The sequence below is a fragment of the Balearica regulorum genome, chromosome 17 (genome assembly GCF_011004875.1).
Source record: "Balearica regulorum gibbericeps isolate bBalReg1 chromosome 17, bBalReg1.pri, whole genome shotgun sequence".
Taxonomy (NCBI): domain Eukaryota; kingdom Metazoa; phylum Chordata; class Aves; order Gruiformes; family Gruidae; genus Balearica; species Balearica regulorum.
Window position 1 is genome coordinate 4005294 of NC_046200.1, and position 13566 is coordinate 4018859.

The following is a 13566-nucleotide window of genomic DNA, read 5'->3' on the forward strand; positions in this document are numbered from 1 at the left end:
AGCTGAACTGCTGTAGTCAGGCTCGCGTGGCTTTGCCAGAGACCGCAGGGTTGCTCTGTCAGCACTGTAGCCTTTTGTGGCGTAGCCACAGCCAAGGAATTTGCTCCCCTTTTGAGAGAGAAGCTGTGCAGCTCACTCGGCACCCGACTGGATGCAACTGTGGTGGTTCCAGAAAAAAAATAGCCCCAAAAGTTTGAGGTGCTCTCCTGTCTGCTTTAACTGGTGAACTCCCACCTTTTTTTAAAGTAGGGAACATCTTAAATAGTGAACTGAAGAGAATAATTGCAGCTTTCATTATTGTCTCCTTCCACTAACTGCAGAGAGTAGCCTGGGGCTACGTTAGTCTTCTGTGCCTCCATGGCAGGTTGTTACTTTTGCACAGCTCTGTTTAATCTGTGCAGTTTACTACCCAAAGTTGTTTCATTAAGACTTAGTAGAGTGATCAGTATGTTTTGAGCATAACTCCTCTGCCCTCCTTTTTTTTTTTTTTAAAAGGAGATTGGAAAATACATCCTGGAGAAACCACAGCAGAGGATGGAGTTGAGAGCACATGTAAACATCTCTCTCCAGCGCAGAGGTGTATCCTGGCTGTTGCTGATGCATGATTGGTGGGTGGTTTTCTTTTCTTTAAACGCACTGCTCAGGAAATGCAGTAACTTCCTAACTTCCTTCCCTGCTACCAGGCTCCAGAAAATATGTTGCAGGGACATGGCCAAGGCTTACTACTGTTTTGAAGGTGGCAAAATGCCTTTAACAGTTCTGTGCCCTGGCTAAACCGACTTGCTTAGGTCAGACATCTTTGTTGCCTTGCTAACGTATAGTTGTTACCAAATTCTGGCAAGAGACTGCAGTTCTGTCTTCTGCAAAGCCGCATTCGCATTGTGCATCTGAGCAGATTTGCCAAGTGTCCTATATTTTTCGTGCTGCTAGTGTAGGAGAGGGAATCAAAAGCTTTCACTGCTTTCACTTCTGAAGAGAGTAAGATCATAGTTTGATGCCTGTCACTGCTTCTTTTATGTCTGTGCAGACTTTTCTGCTCTGGAAATTCCGCTTTTCTAAATGTGGAACCTCATTAGTGTGTTTCAAGCTTCTTTTCTACTCCTGTTTGCCCTATATGCTTCCACTAATGATAAATCTCATTACTTGGGCTAATACATAGCTTGTGACAGTTGATTGAAAGAACAGAGCTTATGAAAAATACAACTTCAGCTGTCAGAAATGAAACGCTTAGTGCATCTGTTCCAGTTTGAGATGTCTGCACCTCTGAAGAGACATCAGTCTTTCATGTGGGCAGAGCACAGCACAGCAGCTTTTCTGCCCTTGCTGTGCTCTTCTCCACCATCTCTCATCTCACCCCCCACGAGCCGTTTCCATGTGCGCAGGGGCTCTGGCACAGCCTGACCACGTCTTCCTTTGGTGGGGCAGGGCGTGACAGGCTTCTGCCTGCTGCCGCCTGTGCATCACCCATCTCGTGCAAAGACAGACACAGAACAAAAAGCAACGCTGGGGTTTTCTTCAAGCAGTTCTGTGTAAGATACTTTCTGCATAAGAGCAGTGGGGACTGCAATCTGAATGAGTTCTTCCTTCCCAGCTTTCCTTTATGAATGCGCTTGTGAATGGTATGTATCTCTTAAAAAATCTTCATCTTGCAAAATCATTAGGGCATTTTGATAGGTGAACAGGATAAATAAGTGGTAGTACAAATCATCACAGGCTCTTTTAATAAGAATAAAAATGACCTTTGTATAAACATTTATTCTCTACACGTGGGTAAGAAATACAAAAAGTGTCTGTCTTAAACAGTTTCTAAAGCAGCAAAGTAAAATCTATTCTGAAAGAATATTATACAACACAATTTTTATGTGATTGCTTATTCTCTACAGTAGGAGCGATGCTTTTTCTTCCAATCATTGAGTCCCCTGACTCCTCAGAGGCTTTCAACAGTGCCATTTCTGCACAGAAGTGGTTAAGTTCTTGAGGATGCTCGTTTTCCATGTTTAAAAGAGAACCTAAAAAAACCCAAAAGACAACAAAAAGGAAACAATGCACAACTGGAAAAGAAGGAACAGGCACCGAGACGGCCATGTCACTATGTTCTGCTATTTTGGGGAACTTTAGGGACGCAGCCTGAGCCTGTGGGTACTGTGTACAGCTGCTTCGTACAATGTAAACAAACCTCCAGGGACAGCTGGCATGTTCCCACAGCAGAGTCTTAATGTGCTAGCAGGGGAGGCAAGTATCACATAGTTTTGCTCTGAAATGCTTGTTTTTCATAGGAAAAAAGTGACGCCCTGCTTGCCTGGGTGGAGGATGCCTTCCCATAGGGCACTTTTTCCACAGGAAAGGATTTCTCTATTGCATTTTAATTTTACAGGGAGTGGAGGAGAAAACAATATTCAGCCAACTAGGCCAAAGTTCAGAATTCATCCCTGGATTCACTATGTATGAAACATGCCATATTCTGCCACAAAAGATGCCGACAAACTTACAGCCGTTTCATGATTGTCTTATCTTCGCTGTACTTGCTGGTGCTGGGGCTGCTGCCACTGGCTTCTTTTTCCAGTTCTTCAGTTTGGTCCTTTCTCTGTGAGATGATCCCACTGGGAAAAGAAGTGTTTTTTTTTATTTTTCGTGGGTCTGTGCATAGCATGGCATTGCATATGTTAAACTTTCCCTGGGCAGCCTAGGACACGGGTGAATGGGCGTTCATGGGACAGGGATGGCCTGGCCTGTTTCTTGTGATAAATTGCTCTTATTTTCCTTAAATACTGCAATGTAATTTTGCTTCAGCTATGCTTTAATGAGAACGCTAAAAAAGTAACAAGCTGACTTCTCCACAGAGGAAGAATGGCAAATCATAACAGGACCAAAAGGGAAGTGTAATTATGCATTGGATTAGTACAAGAAACCAAAGGTAACAGTAGAGTGCAGACACAAATAGTGAATTTCTGCATGAGTGGATCAGTGGTACCTTCGGCACAGCCACGAAGGCTCACACCACACAGCTGGGAACAGCTGGGAGATTCCCAGAGGAATCCTATTCCATCCTATAGAGGAGAAAACAAAAGCTTCGCTCAAGCTGTAGATTTTGTCATCCTACTTCAATGCTGCTACACTCTAAGGCTGTAAATGCCTACTTTAGGCAAAAGTTTCAGTTTTACCAAAGGCTGTTTCCCCTGCTTGGAATGGGGTTAGATTTTACCAGCTTGCACGCTACGCTATGCTTTCGCGGCGTGCCAATTCACTGTCCTGAGCTGACCTCAGTTATCTTGAGAGCTGAGTGGATCAAAGCTTGAGACTGCAGTAGCTGAAGGCTGAAAGTAGCTAAGCAACACTCATCTGGACCTTGAAACTAAAAATACAAGAGAGTACTTAGAAATGGGTGTGACATCAGGCATGGGATAATTCTGAAGCAGATTCTTCTCTGAATCTGAAGAAAATCTAGAGAAATGGGACTACAAGCTGTTTGTGACACTGCAGGTCTCTAATATCTGCACGATAACTTCAGAAATCATGGTAAAAAATGCATTCCCCAAACATCATCAGTCATTTTAAGCTATTCTCTGTGAGGGTGTCAGTTATGTTGTGCTCTAGAGAGCTTATTTCCAACACACGCCAGACGTTTTAGAACATGTGTCTATCCCCTTCCCCTGCACAACGCTGCTTTATGGCTGTACAATTATAATCAGGATTTTATGTGAATGTTCAATGGGAAGATGGTTTTTGGCTTAGGCTGTAATGCTGTACAAGGAGATAATCATAGAATTACTTGAGCTGAAATGCAGCCTTGACACACTCTCTAGGTACAAAGCACTGTGACTTAAATAATTCACTCAAAAATTCAAAACATCCATACTGTTAATTTTTAACTTGGCCTGTAATAAGTTGTGAACATAGCTGGGAAATTGAAGCAAGAAGCCGTTCCAATGGCCGCCCAGCAAAGTAGGCAGCCGAGCTGGGGAAGCAGTGCCTCACCGTGCTGTGAGAAGTGCTGTCAAGCAGTTTGTAAACTCACTTGGGGATTTAACTTTAACTTTTTGGCTTAACCTGCCTATGACAGACAAGGCGAAGGGCAGGCTTACTAGATCTAAGAGGTTGTTGCTGGGATATCTCAACTGAAATCTAACGTGCCGAGACATTTTGTGTGTAGACTAAGAAATAGTTTCTTGCCCCAAAGATTTATAATACAATCTGATGATGAGGGGCAGAGTTTGGGGGAGAGCAGCCGTGGAGGAGAAGGAATTTGTAGCACCAAGAGCAAGGCCCTTCCTGCATCCCATCTTTGGCTTACACTGATTCTCCCAGGCTGGTCCCTTCTAGAGAGGCCAAAATCCTTCTCTGAAAGTACTTGCTTTGCACAGTTGAAGTGCCTTACACAACTGTCGGCAGTCTTAGAAAAAACAAACAAACCCACAGCTTATCTTGAATGATGATGAAAGCGCTTAATATTCTGCTTTCTAGATCAATGCTGTATGCCCTGTGGGAGCAAAGGAACAGTACAGCAGCAAGCTGGAGGAGGAAGGAAATTTTGACTAAAGCTGAGATGGAAACCCCCGTGCTCTTTGGTATGTAGCGTGGCTTTACACAAGAACAGTACGTCTGCAGCTGCTGCGACTGTGTAGGTGAACTCACACGCACAAGAATTCAGCTTGTACATGGAGAGGGAGTAGCTGTATGTAGGCTTACATGGTATGATTACAGCAACAGGCTGCGCACTGCATGGCGTAAGAGGGAGTTAAGTTTTAAAATTATGTTGCATAGACACTTCACCATTCCCCCATTTTTCTTTGCTCATTTGTAGGTTCTTGGGAGCACAGATGTCTCTTACATGTCTGGACAGTGCCTAGCCCAATCCAGGTGCTCGAACCTGCAACACTCTGATCCAGTAAGCTCCCCAGACGAGAAATAATTGTTATTAGTTCTTTGCTGACTTCATGATATACCTCTTATAGCACTGTAGCTCCTCTTGCACCACAAGAAGCTGAGCTTTCAGCTGGTTACGCTCTTGCAGTACGTCTCGCAGCTCCTGTAACGTGAACCGGGGGCGATTTGGATCTGTGAGGTCTATTACCATTTTATCTGGTCCAAGGCTGAGCTGTAAAATAAACAGTGGTAGTCATAATCTTGTAACCTGTCAAAAACAGTGGACTCCTAGATTAAAAACTCTGAATTTTATAAATACATAGTAATTCTTAGAACTAGCATGAGTTCATCACAATCCTGAATTTTTTAAAACAGTTAATTATAGTTTTTCATATATCTGCATTCCCTTGGTGTCTGCATTTCCCAGCCAAGTTTAGGGCCCAACTCTTGCCACAGCTAAAATCAACGTCTCCGTCCCAAAGACTTTGCAGTCTAGTTTGCAAGAAGCTGCTTTTATCTGCTGTTCTGATGGATGAGAGAGGCTCAGCAACCTGTCTAACATCACACCAAAACTCTGCGGCAGAGAGAGGTGAGAACTGAATTCTCCTTTCCTAATTTAAGACCTTTGTGGTAATAGCTTTTTTGGGCACAGACATCAGTTTCCCGTGCACAGAGTAACAAACCCTTAGCGTTTGCATAAATGGTGAGTTGTCTTTGTGGGGCCAGTGCTGTGTAAGAGCTGCACGACGGTGAGTTTGTACTCTCTGAAAATCTGCCCGTGTGTGTCTGAACTCTGTTAGCACTGCGCGTTGCTGAGCTAAAAGCGTGGTTAGTCACTACAGCGAAACAGGAGCGAGGGATCCATAGCACTGTGACTGGTAAAAACTCTGAAGATCTCCGCTCTGGAAATGGCTTCAAAGCCTTCTACAGCGATGAGAAGCAAACTTTCTGAGACTCACTCTCTTGTGACGAAAGACACCGGCGATTGTGGCAAAAATACCTTCTGGCCCATCTGGTGCCATGACCCACACGTGGCCGAGCGGACAGGTCACGACCTATGGCTTGTGCCACCTCGCAGCCGCCGACCCCACGGCCGAGCCGTCCCCGCCACGCTGTGCTGTGCTGTGCTGGATGGCGGGCGCCCACCATGGCCCTGGCACCCACCTGCTGGGCGCTCCCTCGGGTGCCCTCTCCCCGCAGTGCGTCCAACTCCCGCCGCAGGCTGTCCCGCTCCATCCGCAGCTGCTCCTCGGTGAGGCTGCTCTCGCTCACCAGCGCTTCCAGCATCTCCAGCACCCTCACGATCCTGAACTGCAGCCGGGCCAGGGTGGTGGGCAGCTGCGGCCCGGTGCTGAGCTGCAGCAGGTCCCGGCCCACCACGGAGGAGATGTCATAGACATCCCCGGCCGTCAGCTGGAAGGGGCTCTTCTCCAGAGCCCTCTCCGGGCCGTCATCCCCTTCTTCTTCCTCCTCCTCCAAGTCCTCATCCTCCTCCCGGCCTTGCTGCATGCCCGGCGCGGCCCGCCGCTAACTTCCTTCCCCGGGGAAGGCCGGGCCGGGTGGTGCTGCCGGCGGGGCCCGCGGGCGGAGCGACCCCTCCCGCCCCCGGCGGTTTCCATGGAGGCCGCGGTTCAGCGGCGCTTCCCGCCCTGCCCCTTCCCCTGAGGAGGCACCACCCACCCCCGGCCGGTAAGGGGACCGCGGGGGCACGGCGGGGTAGCGCCGGGGGTGGCTGCCGGGCTGGGCAGCGGCACCGAACCGGGCCAGGAGGGAGGTAAACGCACCTGCTGTTCCTCACCGCCACATTCGCCAGGCCGCGCCTCAGGCGGCTCCGGGCAGCGGGGCCGGGGGGGCCTTTGGTGGTGCCTCCGCCCGACGCGGAGGGGCGAAAGGGGTTAAAACGAGCACCGGCGGCAGCCGGCTCCTCCCGCCCCGCCCGGGCCTGGCGAATCGGCCTCCGCCGACGGGAACAGCGGCCTTCCCGCCGCGCCGGGCGAGCTGAGGTGAGCGGCGCGGAGGCCGGGGAGAGGCGGCGGTGGGCCGGACCGGGCCCGCGGGGGAAGGACGGGGCTGCGGGGCCCCCTCGGGCCGGGGACAGGGAAGGGGCCGCCGGGTTCCCCTCGGCCGGCGGCGGATTCAGGCTCCCCGGCGTGGCTCTGTCCCGGGAGCTGAACTCAAACTTAACAGCGATATCGCTGGTTTATTTGTCACGCTTTGAGGGATTTTTGGATGGAAAATACCATACAGCAGCACTGAATGTGCTTCTCGCAGATCCTGCTTTTCCTAAAATACCCGCGAGTCTGTGCAATGCATGTTTTTTTCCCGCTAGACAATGAATGACTGGGCCCCCATAGCGAAGGAGTATGACCCCCTCAAAGCCGGCAGCATTGATGGCACAGATGAGGAGCCCCACGACCGTGCCATATGGAGGGCAATGTTGGCGCGCTACGTACCCAACAAGGGAGTTACAGGAGATCCTCACCTCACCCTCTTTGTAGCAAGACTCAATCTTCAGACAACAGAAGAGAAGTTAAAGGAGGTCTTTTCCCGGTATGGAGACATCAGAAAGATTCGTCTGGTTCGAGATCTGGTCACAGGATTTTCCAAGGGTTATGCATTTATTGAGTACAAAGAGGAGCGTGCTCTCTTGAAGGCCCACAGAGATGCCAACAGACTGGTTATTGATCAACATGAGATCTTTGTAGACTTTGAACTGGAAAGAACTCTCAAAGGATGGATTCCTCGGAGGCTTGGAGGTGGCTTTGGAGGCAAAAAGGAATCTGGGCAGCTACGGTTTGGAGGGCGGGACAGACCTTTCCGAAAGCCCATCAATTTGCCAAACATGAAAAATGATTTCTATGGAGAGGGATCAGCAGAGAAAAGAAACTGGTCTCGTGAGGGAACAAGGGACTGGAGAACAAGGGACCGAGACCATGAAAGGAGCAGAGACAAGCGATGGCCAGAAAGGGAGCGGTCGTGGGCTTGGGGTGAAAACGAGAAAGAGAGGGACTCCAAAGAGGAGAGGAGCAGAGGGAGGGAGAGGAAGGACAGAGACAGGAAGGACAGGGATAGAGACCGCAGCAGGGACAGAGATACCAAGAAACCAAGAGATGACGATAAGCATCGTTAGGTGACAGTGCCTTGGGGTATGGCATCTGTTCTTATAGCCACAGCATTTGAATTGCAGGTGTTGCCTTCAGTTTGGGGCTGTGAGCAGCGTTCCCAAATGAGCTGTGGCATTACTGTCTTGTGCCTGTGACCCTTGCCTGCTAGAAGCTCTGTTGTTTGGTTGCTGATGCAGTTAAGATATGTTTGGAATTGTTCTTCAGAGAAAATAAACTTTTGTATTAATATTTTCGAGCTGGTGAATGCTGTAAGAAACGTGCCACACGTATGGGCATCCCACTGAAATTGAGTACGCAGCTTGCATGCTACCCACCTGGCTGCCTGGGTTAGGGTGCGTGAGAGAGCTCCGCGTGTCATTATTTGTGTGCCAGATGTCCGCTCACATTCCGTGAGACAGATGCCCTTTATGAAATAGTTACTTGTTGAAGAAATACTCATGAAATAGCCACAAACGAAGCTTCTAAAAAATGTAGCCCAAACCAAAAGCCAATGGAAAGCGACTTTATTTTCTTGAAGACGCTGGGACAGGTGAGATCTTTAGCAGTACTGTGTCCTTAACTAGTCCTGTGAGGTGAGAGAGGAGCGTGTAATAAGAAATGCATTTTTTACCTTATGGGAGGATGTCATTCCCTTTTCTTAGAGGAATGTGCACCACAGAGCAGTAAGCAGGTCAGAAAATGCCTGAAGTTCCTGATGAGTCCATGGACAATCATGGAAGGACAGTGCCGTGGTTAAAGGTGGTTGCTCCATCCTCTTCTCCTCTCTGCAAGTCAAGTCTTACCTACACAGGGTTGAAATCTTGTTCTGGAAACGGGACTTGCTGCTGGCTGTAGCTGAATTGGGGAAAACAGGGCAAAGCATCTCCTTTTTCAAAGCCAGGGTGTGTGTATGCAGACGTGTATCTTCTGTTGAGGAGCTTATGGTGCTTTCTAGAGAAGGTTCTGTCACGCACTTTGTCGTCATAGGCAATTCCTAAATATTTGCTACTGTATTTTAAACTGTACTTTTTTTGTCAGCCTCTGAATGGGCCTATCCTGAACCTCACCCAGTGTGAGGCTTTATTTCCATGAAGAGTTGTAAGAGCCTCTTTCAGGGGAAACACAACAGACCCATGTGCTGCATCCCCAAGAAGAGATGTGATTAACTTTCCACAAAAAAAAAAAGAGGACACAAGTCTTGCAGAAATACTTGTTTTTCAGAAATATTTATTAAACTGTTAAAATTATTTACTGCCCAACCAAAAAAAGAAAAAAAAAAAACCAACCCAAAAAACCTGAAGTGATCCTGCACTTTGCAGACAGGACTGTACGCCCCTTACCTGACAATGTCCTGGCCCTGTTCCTAAAAGCAGATTTTACTTGAATATTGAGAAACAATCCATGACAGATCTTCAGATCTTTACATCCCCTTCCCTAATGCCATCCTCCCCAATGGCACTCGGAGTCTACAAACCCAGCATTTCTAACGTGAGAACAAGGAGCCAAGTGCTAATGCCAGCAGGTCGGGATAACTAATTAGATTTTTGAGGTACTGGGCTGCAGAGGTGAGGGGGGGGGAAGGTCGCACTGCTTAGTGCCGTTGTTTGAACTGGCTGCAGATTTGACTCGACAGTGCTGTGCTGGGCTCTGGCCTAGAGCACGAGCTTTACGTGCAGCAGGCCGGGAGGTGTCCTTTCTAATACACCAGCTTAGGACTGGGGAAAAACTGTTCACTCCGTGTGTTTCTGTTATCCTGATTCATTGCTCTCAGCTGATTGCAAAAGTGATGTGCTTATTCAGACCGTGCACCCGCTGCATTCTGGCATTGTTTCTGATCACCACATCTCTCCTAAACGTGCCCAATGACTGTAGACTGTGCTGGAGGGAGACTCCATGGGCATCATTCACAATTTACTTTAACTGCCTGATATAACTGTAGTGTACTGCGGTTTTTTCCTAATATGGAAGTGAATTTTTTCTAATATGGAAGTGAAATCAAGATCTTAGCAACTTAAATATCATTAAATTAAGATGCTCCCCCCCATTTAAGAAATGCTTTTTGCACAAGGAGGGAAGTACTGCTGTTTTATGGATACGGCTTTCTGTAAGCATAAAACTTGAGCTATGTCACCAGAACGTAACCAGGCAGAAGCATGTCTGCCTAATACTGGTATCAGACACTACTGTCACTATTTCAAACACAGATGTCTTTCATGTAAGGCCACATACGCCCCTGCCCCGAACTGCAGTGACGCCAGGGAGGCACAGTAAACGCTTTCTCTACCTAGAACGTGCAGAAGGTCCGTGTTCAAAACATAGTGCAGTTACAGTCGGGAGCAGAGCAGCATTTGGCCCACCACTACAAAAAGTTTCCTGGCGGTTTCATTATAGATGGGCTAAGGACCATTTGCTGCCCATACACATTAAAGAATCCAGAGTCTTGGATCACCCTGTATGAAAAACAACTGGCCTGCACTAAACCTTTAGCTTCTTCAGGACTTGCTCATACGTTCAGCACCTGGAGTAGCTGAGGTTTTACTCCAGCCTGAGCATTGTTTCCTGTCCGGGGGTACGGTGCCCACTGCAGCTCAGCCCCCTGCACTAGGCTCCATGCGCAGAAGTTGCCTACGGCCTCGTTGTAACTATCTACTCCTCACCAGCAGCACTGTGCTCCAGCGCCTACTCTCCCCGCACACAGCTGAGTTCACAGCGTGACCTCGGTGCCTTTCACGAGGAACCACGGACGTGTTCGCCCTCTCCTGCCTGGTTAGGTGCCTTTGTGGAGTGTGTGGAGCAGAGGCAGGGTGTGCACTGTATGCAACAGTGTCGATGCGCGGGGCTTTAGTGTCATGGGGTTGGTGAGTACCACTGAGGTCTCACAAGCTCAATGGCAAAGCAGATATAAATCCAACTGCCTGGCAGTTCAGCTAGGCTGGGCTTTTCCTGGCAGGTTGAGCCCCTGTGACTGCAGGGTACCCAATCATCTACTGACACCAGGGGAGCCGCCTGCACATCCAGAATTCGTCCGCTCTGCCCAAGTAGTGTTCAGACTAGTCAGAGAAAACGCCATCTCTAAGTCAGTTAAAATAGTTTATGTCAGCTCGTTGAGAATGTCTTTCACTCTGAAGTTAGGCAGTCTTACCTAGACAGAAAAGTGGAGTGTGACTTAATTAAAAACCTGTCTGTGGAAAGAGACCTAATTCCTTTACAGCAGCTGTCTGCTACTCCAGGGGGAAGTCCCTGGTAAGAAGGAAAAAAATTCCAGTGTTAGAATTCCTCCTTGTAGGCAATTTGTTTCCCATTAATACTACAGAACTCATGGCAAAATGCAAGGCACGCTCACCTCATACATCAGTTTCTTCATGCTTTAGGCACTATAAGCAGCAAGGGAAATGTATGCTCGCTATCCCTCTCAAGGCTACTCCAGTTTATCAGTTTGTATCAGGTGGATTTCCAAGCGGTTACTCTGCAAAATGCAGACGCCAGCTGAACTTGACAGGACCCAGCAGTGCCGAGACCTGCCATGGAGAGTGGCCAGCTGTCGTATCCCTCTTGAAAAAAATTCTTACAGAAGTAAAAAGCAAACAACCAATAGTGTTAACAACCAGGGTAAAAGAGTCTTTGCCACTAGATATTGTACACTGCAAACAAACTTCTAATAATGGCACAGGTCCTTTTTTTTTTTTGGTTTAAAGAAGCTTGTGTTACTGTAGTTAATGCATGAACAAGACCATAGACTTGTTATTCAGCACAAAACAAGTCATCTAGAAGCTTCGATGTCCCAGGGTATCAGCGAATGTTACTACAAAACTTGGATTCTGTTTTCAGCCAACAGTCCCCAAGTAAACAGCAAGGGATCCCTTTTGAAGAGTAGGTCTGAAACGCAACCACTGAGGTGTGCAAGGCAAAGAAAAGTGACGAGCTGCCGCATTTGTTTACAGAAGCTTCTTGTTACTAGACTGTCGAGATCTACTGTGGTAAACTGAACACCTCAAGGTTTTAGTCACAGGTGCTGCAGAGCTTCTTGTCCTTGTTCGGTGTAGGAGTCATCTTTATTTGAATTTGACCATTCTCCAAAAGTATCCTGGAAGTGGACATTTTTCTGTGATGCCTGCATACGTTTCTTATCACGAGAGAAGAAACTAAACCTTCCGGGAAGGGAGGGGAGGGAAAAGAAAGAAGAGTGTTTACCATATTGAAAACACTTCAAACACCCGACACGATACACAGCACAACAAACCACAGAGCAAAAAAATCTGTTTGCATCTGCAAAAATCAAGGCAGTGAAGCCTGATGGGAGTGCATGTCAAAATGTTATTAGAGATGAAGTCATTGCAATCTCAAGCAGTTTGGCTATGGAAGCTTCAAATAAGCTCTAAATGCTGTTGACTCTACAAGGTGCAGGCGTCATTTTAGATGTATATTCCCCCTTCCCCAGCCCCGAGATAAAGAAGCGACACAATACAGGTTAGTTTATTGGCATAAATAAAGTGGTATCTTTGGCATTAAATCTATATAATTTACCATAAAGCAGAAATAAATAATGATGTTTTTAAGGGTGTCAGCAGGGAAATTCATAAGAAAATAAGCCTCCACATTTTTTCCAAGTCTACAGATTTTGATACGTAGACTTGATTCCTGCAAAAATAAATGACTAAATGCATGTATGTGCACAAGAGTTTGCAGGATGAAGGCTCCAAACAAATGCACACAAGTGTGCACGTCATTTCCTGTCACACGGCTTGGGTGCTCTAAGATAATGACGTACATGAACCAACAGCCATTTAATACAACAACAAATTGCCAGCTGACAACAGAGCTAAAAAAATACAGTCGGAAAAATCCTTAGTCTCATTTTATTTGCATAGGATGACGTTACTTGATTAGGCAAATTTGATGTTCGTCATGAGTTCAGTACGAGAGGTGTTAGTGCAGTGTTTAGGTCTGCTGAGAAATGCAAAAGTTGTGGTTCTGGCTACCAAAGGTTTGAATTGGCTGCGTTGCCTTTTGATTTTAATGGCACACTTTCAGAGGTAAATACTGTTTTGCTTGCAGAGTACCAAGCAAAATGCAGTTCTGAGCCAGGACAGGAACTGCTAAATGCTTCTGCAGTAAGAGACTATGCAAATATAAACTCAGCTTTGAGAGGTGATGGAATATTTTTCAGGGCATAAACCTGACCCTATGCCCACGCCCCGCCATCCTCAGCGTTCCCCCCCACCTGCAGTGCTCAGGGCTCCCCTCAGTATCACAATCCCAACTGTTCAAGCCACCTTGTGCGGACCAGGGAGCTCTGCCTTTGCCGTCTCCAGTCACATAGCAGGCTGTTATTTGAGTGTGAGATAAGGTTTAAGGCAGCTTTCCTGAAAAAATATCCTATCATGTGCAGGTAAGCATGATGATAGTTATTAAGAATATTAAGAATAATTATTTCTTGCCTAGAAAGTGATATAAAAAGCTACACAAGTGCAATGCCAGATAACTAACGTTGCTAGCGGGACCTGAACTTTTGCATTTCCTGGCTTCAAATGCGCAGCCTTAATAGTGAAATAAATCTTTTGCACTTAATTAGCCTCATACTTTTCTGCCACCTTCATCA

The 13566-nt window shown here is 47.1% G+C and overlaps 3 protein-coding genes across 8 annotated transcripts in view; 1 reads left to right on the plus strand and 2 right to left on the minus strand.

Moving 5' to 3' along the window:
- Positions 1-1737: 1737 nt before the first annotated feature.
- On the minus strand, positions 1738-6478 carry RILPL2 (Rab interacting lysosomal protein like 2). The gene is made up of 4 exons (XM_075769335.1): positions 6028-6478; positions 4944-5095; positions 2490-2600; positions 1738-2009 (listed from the first exon to the last, which is right to left on the minus strand). Exons 1-4 carry the CDS (start codon positions 6370-6372, stop codon positions 1967-1969), a joined length of 651 nt encoding a protein of 216 aa, XP_075625450.1. The 5' UTR covers positions 6373-6478; the 3' UTR covers positions 1738-1966.
- Positions 6430-8216, plus strand: SNRNP35 (small nuclear ribonucleoprotein U11/U12 subunit 35). Of its 3 annotated transcripts, none has more exons than XM_075769333.1 (2): positions 6430-6552; positions 7193-8216. In XM_075769333.1, the coding sequence occupies exon 2, from the start codon at positions 7196-7198 to the stop codon at positions 7991-7993; it is 798 nt and encodes a 265-aa protein (XP_075625448.1). In that variant the 5' UTR covers positions 6430-6552; positions 7193-7195; the 3' UTR covers positions 7994-8216. The 3 variants fall into 3 exon arrangements, with proteins under 3 accessions (XP_075625448.1, XP_075625447.1, XP_075625449.1); XM_075769332.1 differs by having other exon boundaries at positions 6502-6637; XM_075769334.1 differs by lacking the exon at positions 6430-6552 and adding an exon at positions 6663-6866.
- A 961-nt stretch (positions 8217-9177) lies between these two features.
- Positions 9178-13566, minus strand: part of RILPL1 (Rab interacting lysosomal protein like 1) — a 29443-nt gene continuing 25054 nt past the window's right edge. For 3 of the 4 annotated variants that reach the window (XM_075769328.1, XM_075769326.1, XM_075769327.1), the window contains one exon: positions 9178-12115. In XM_075769328.1, coding sequence (XP_075625443.1) covers positions 11971-12115 — 145 coding nt within the window. In that variant the 3' untranslated portion in view covers positions 9178-11970. Of the gene's footprint in view, positions 12116-12355; positions 12606-13566 lie in introns of those variants that run through there. The other variant, XM_075769329.1, reaches the window with a different exon arrangement.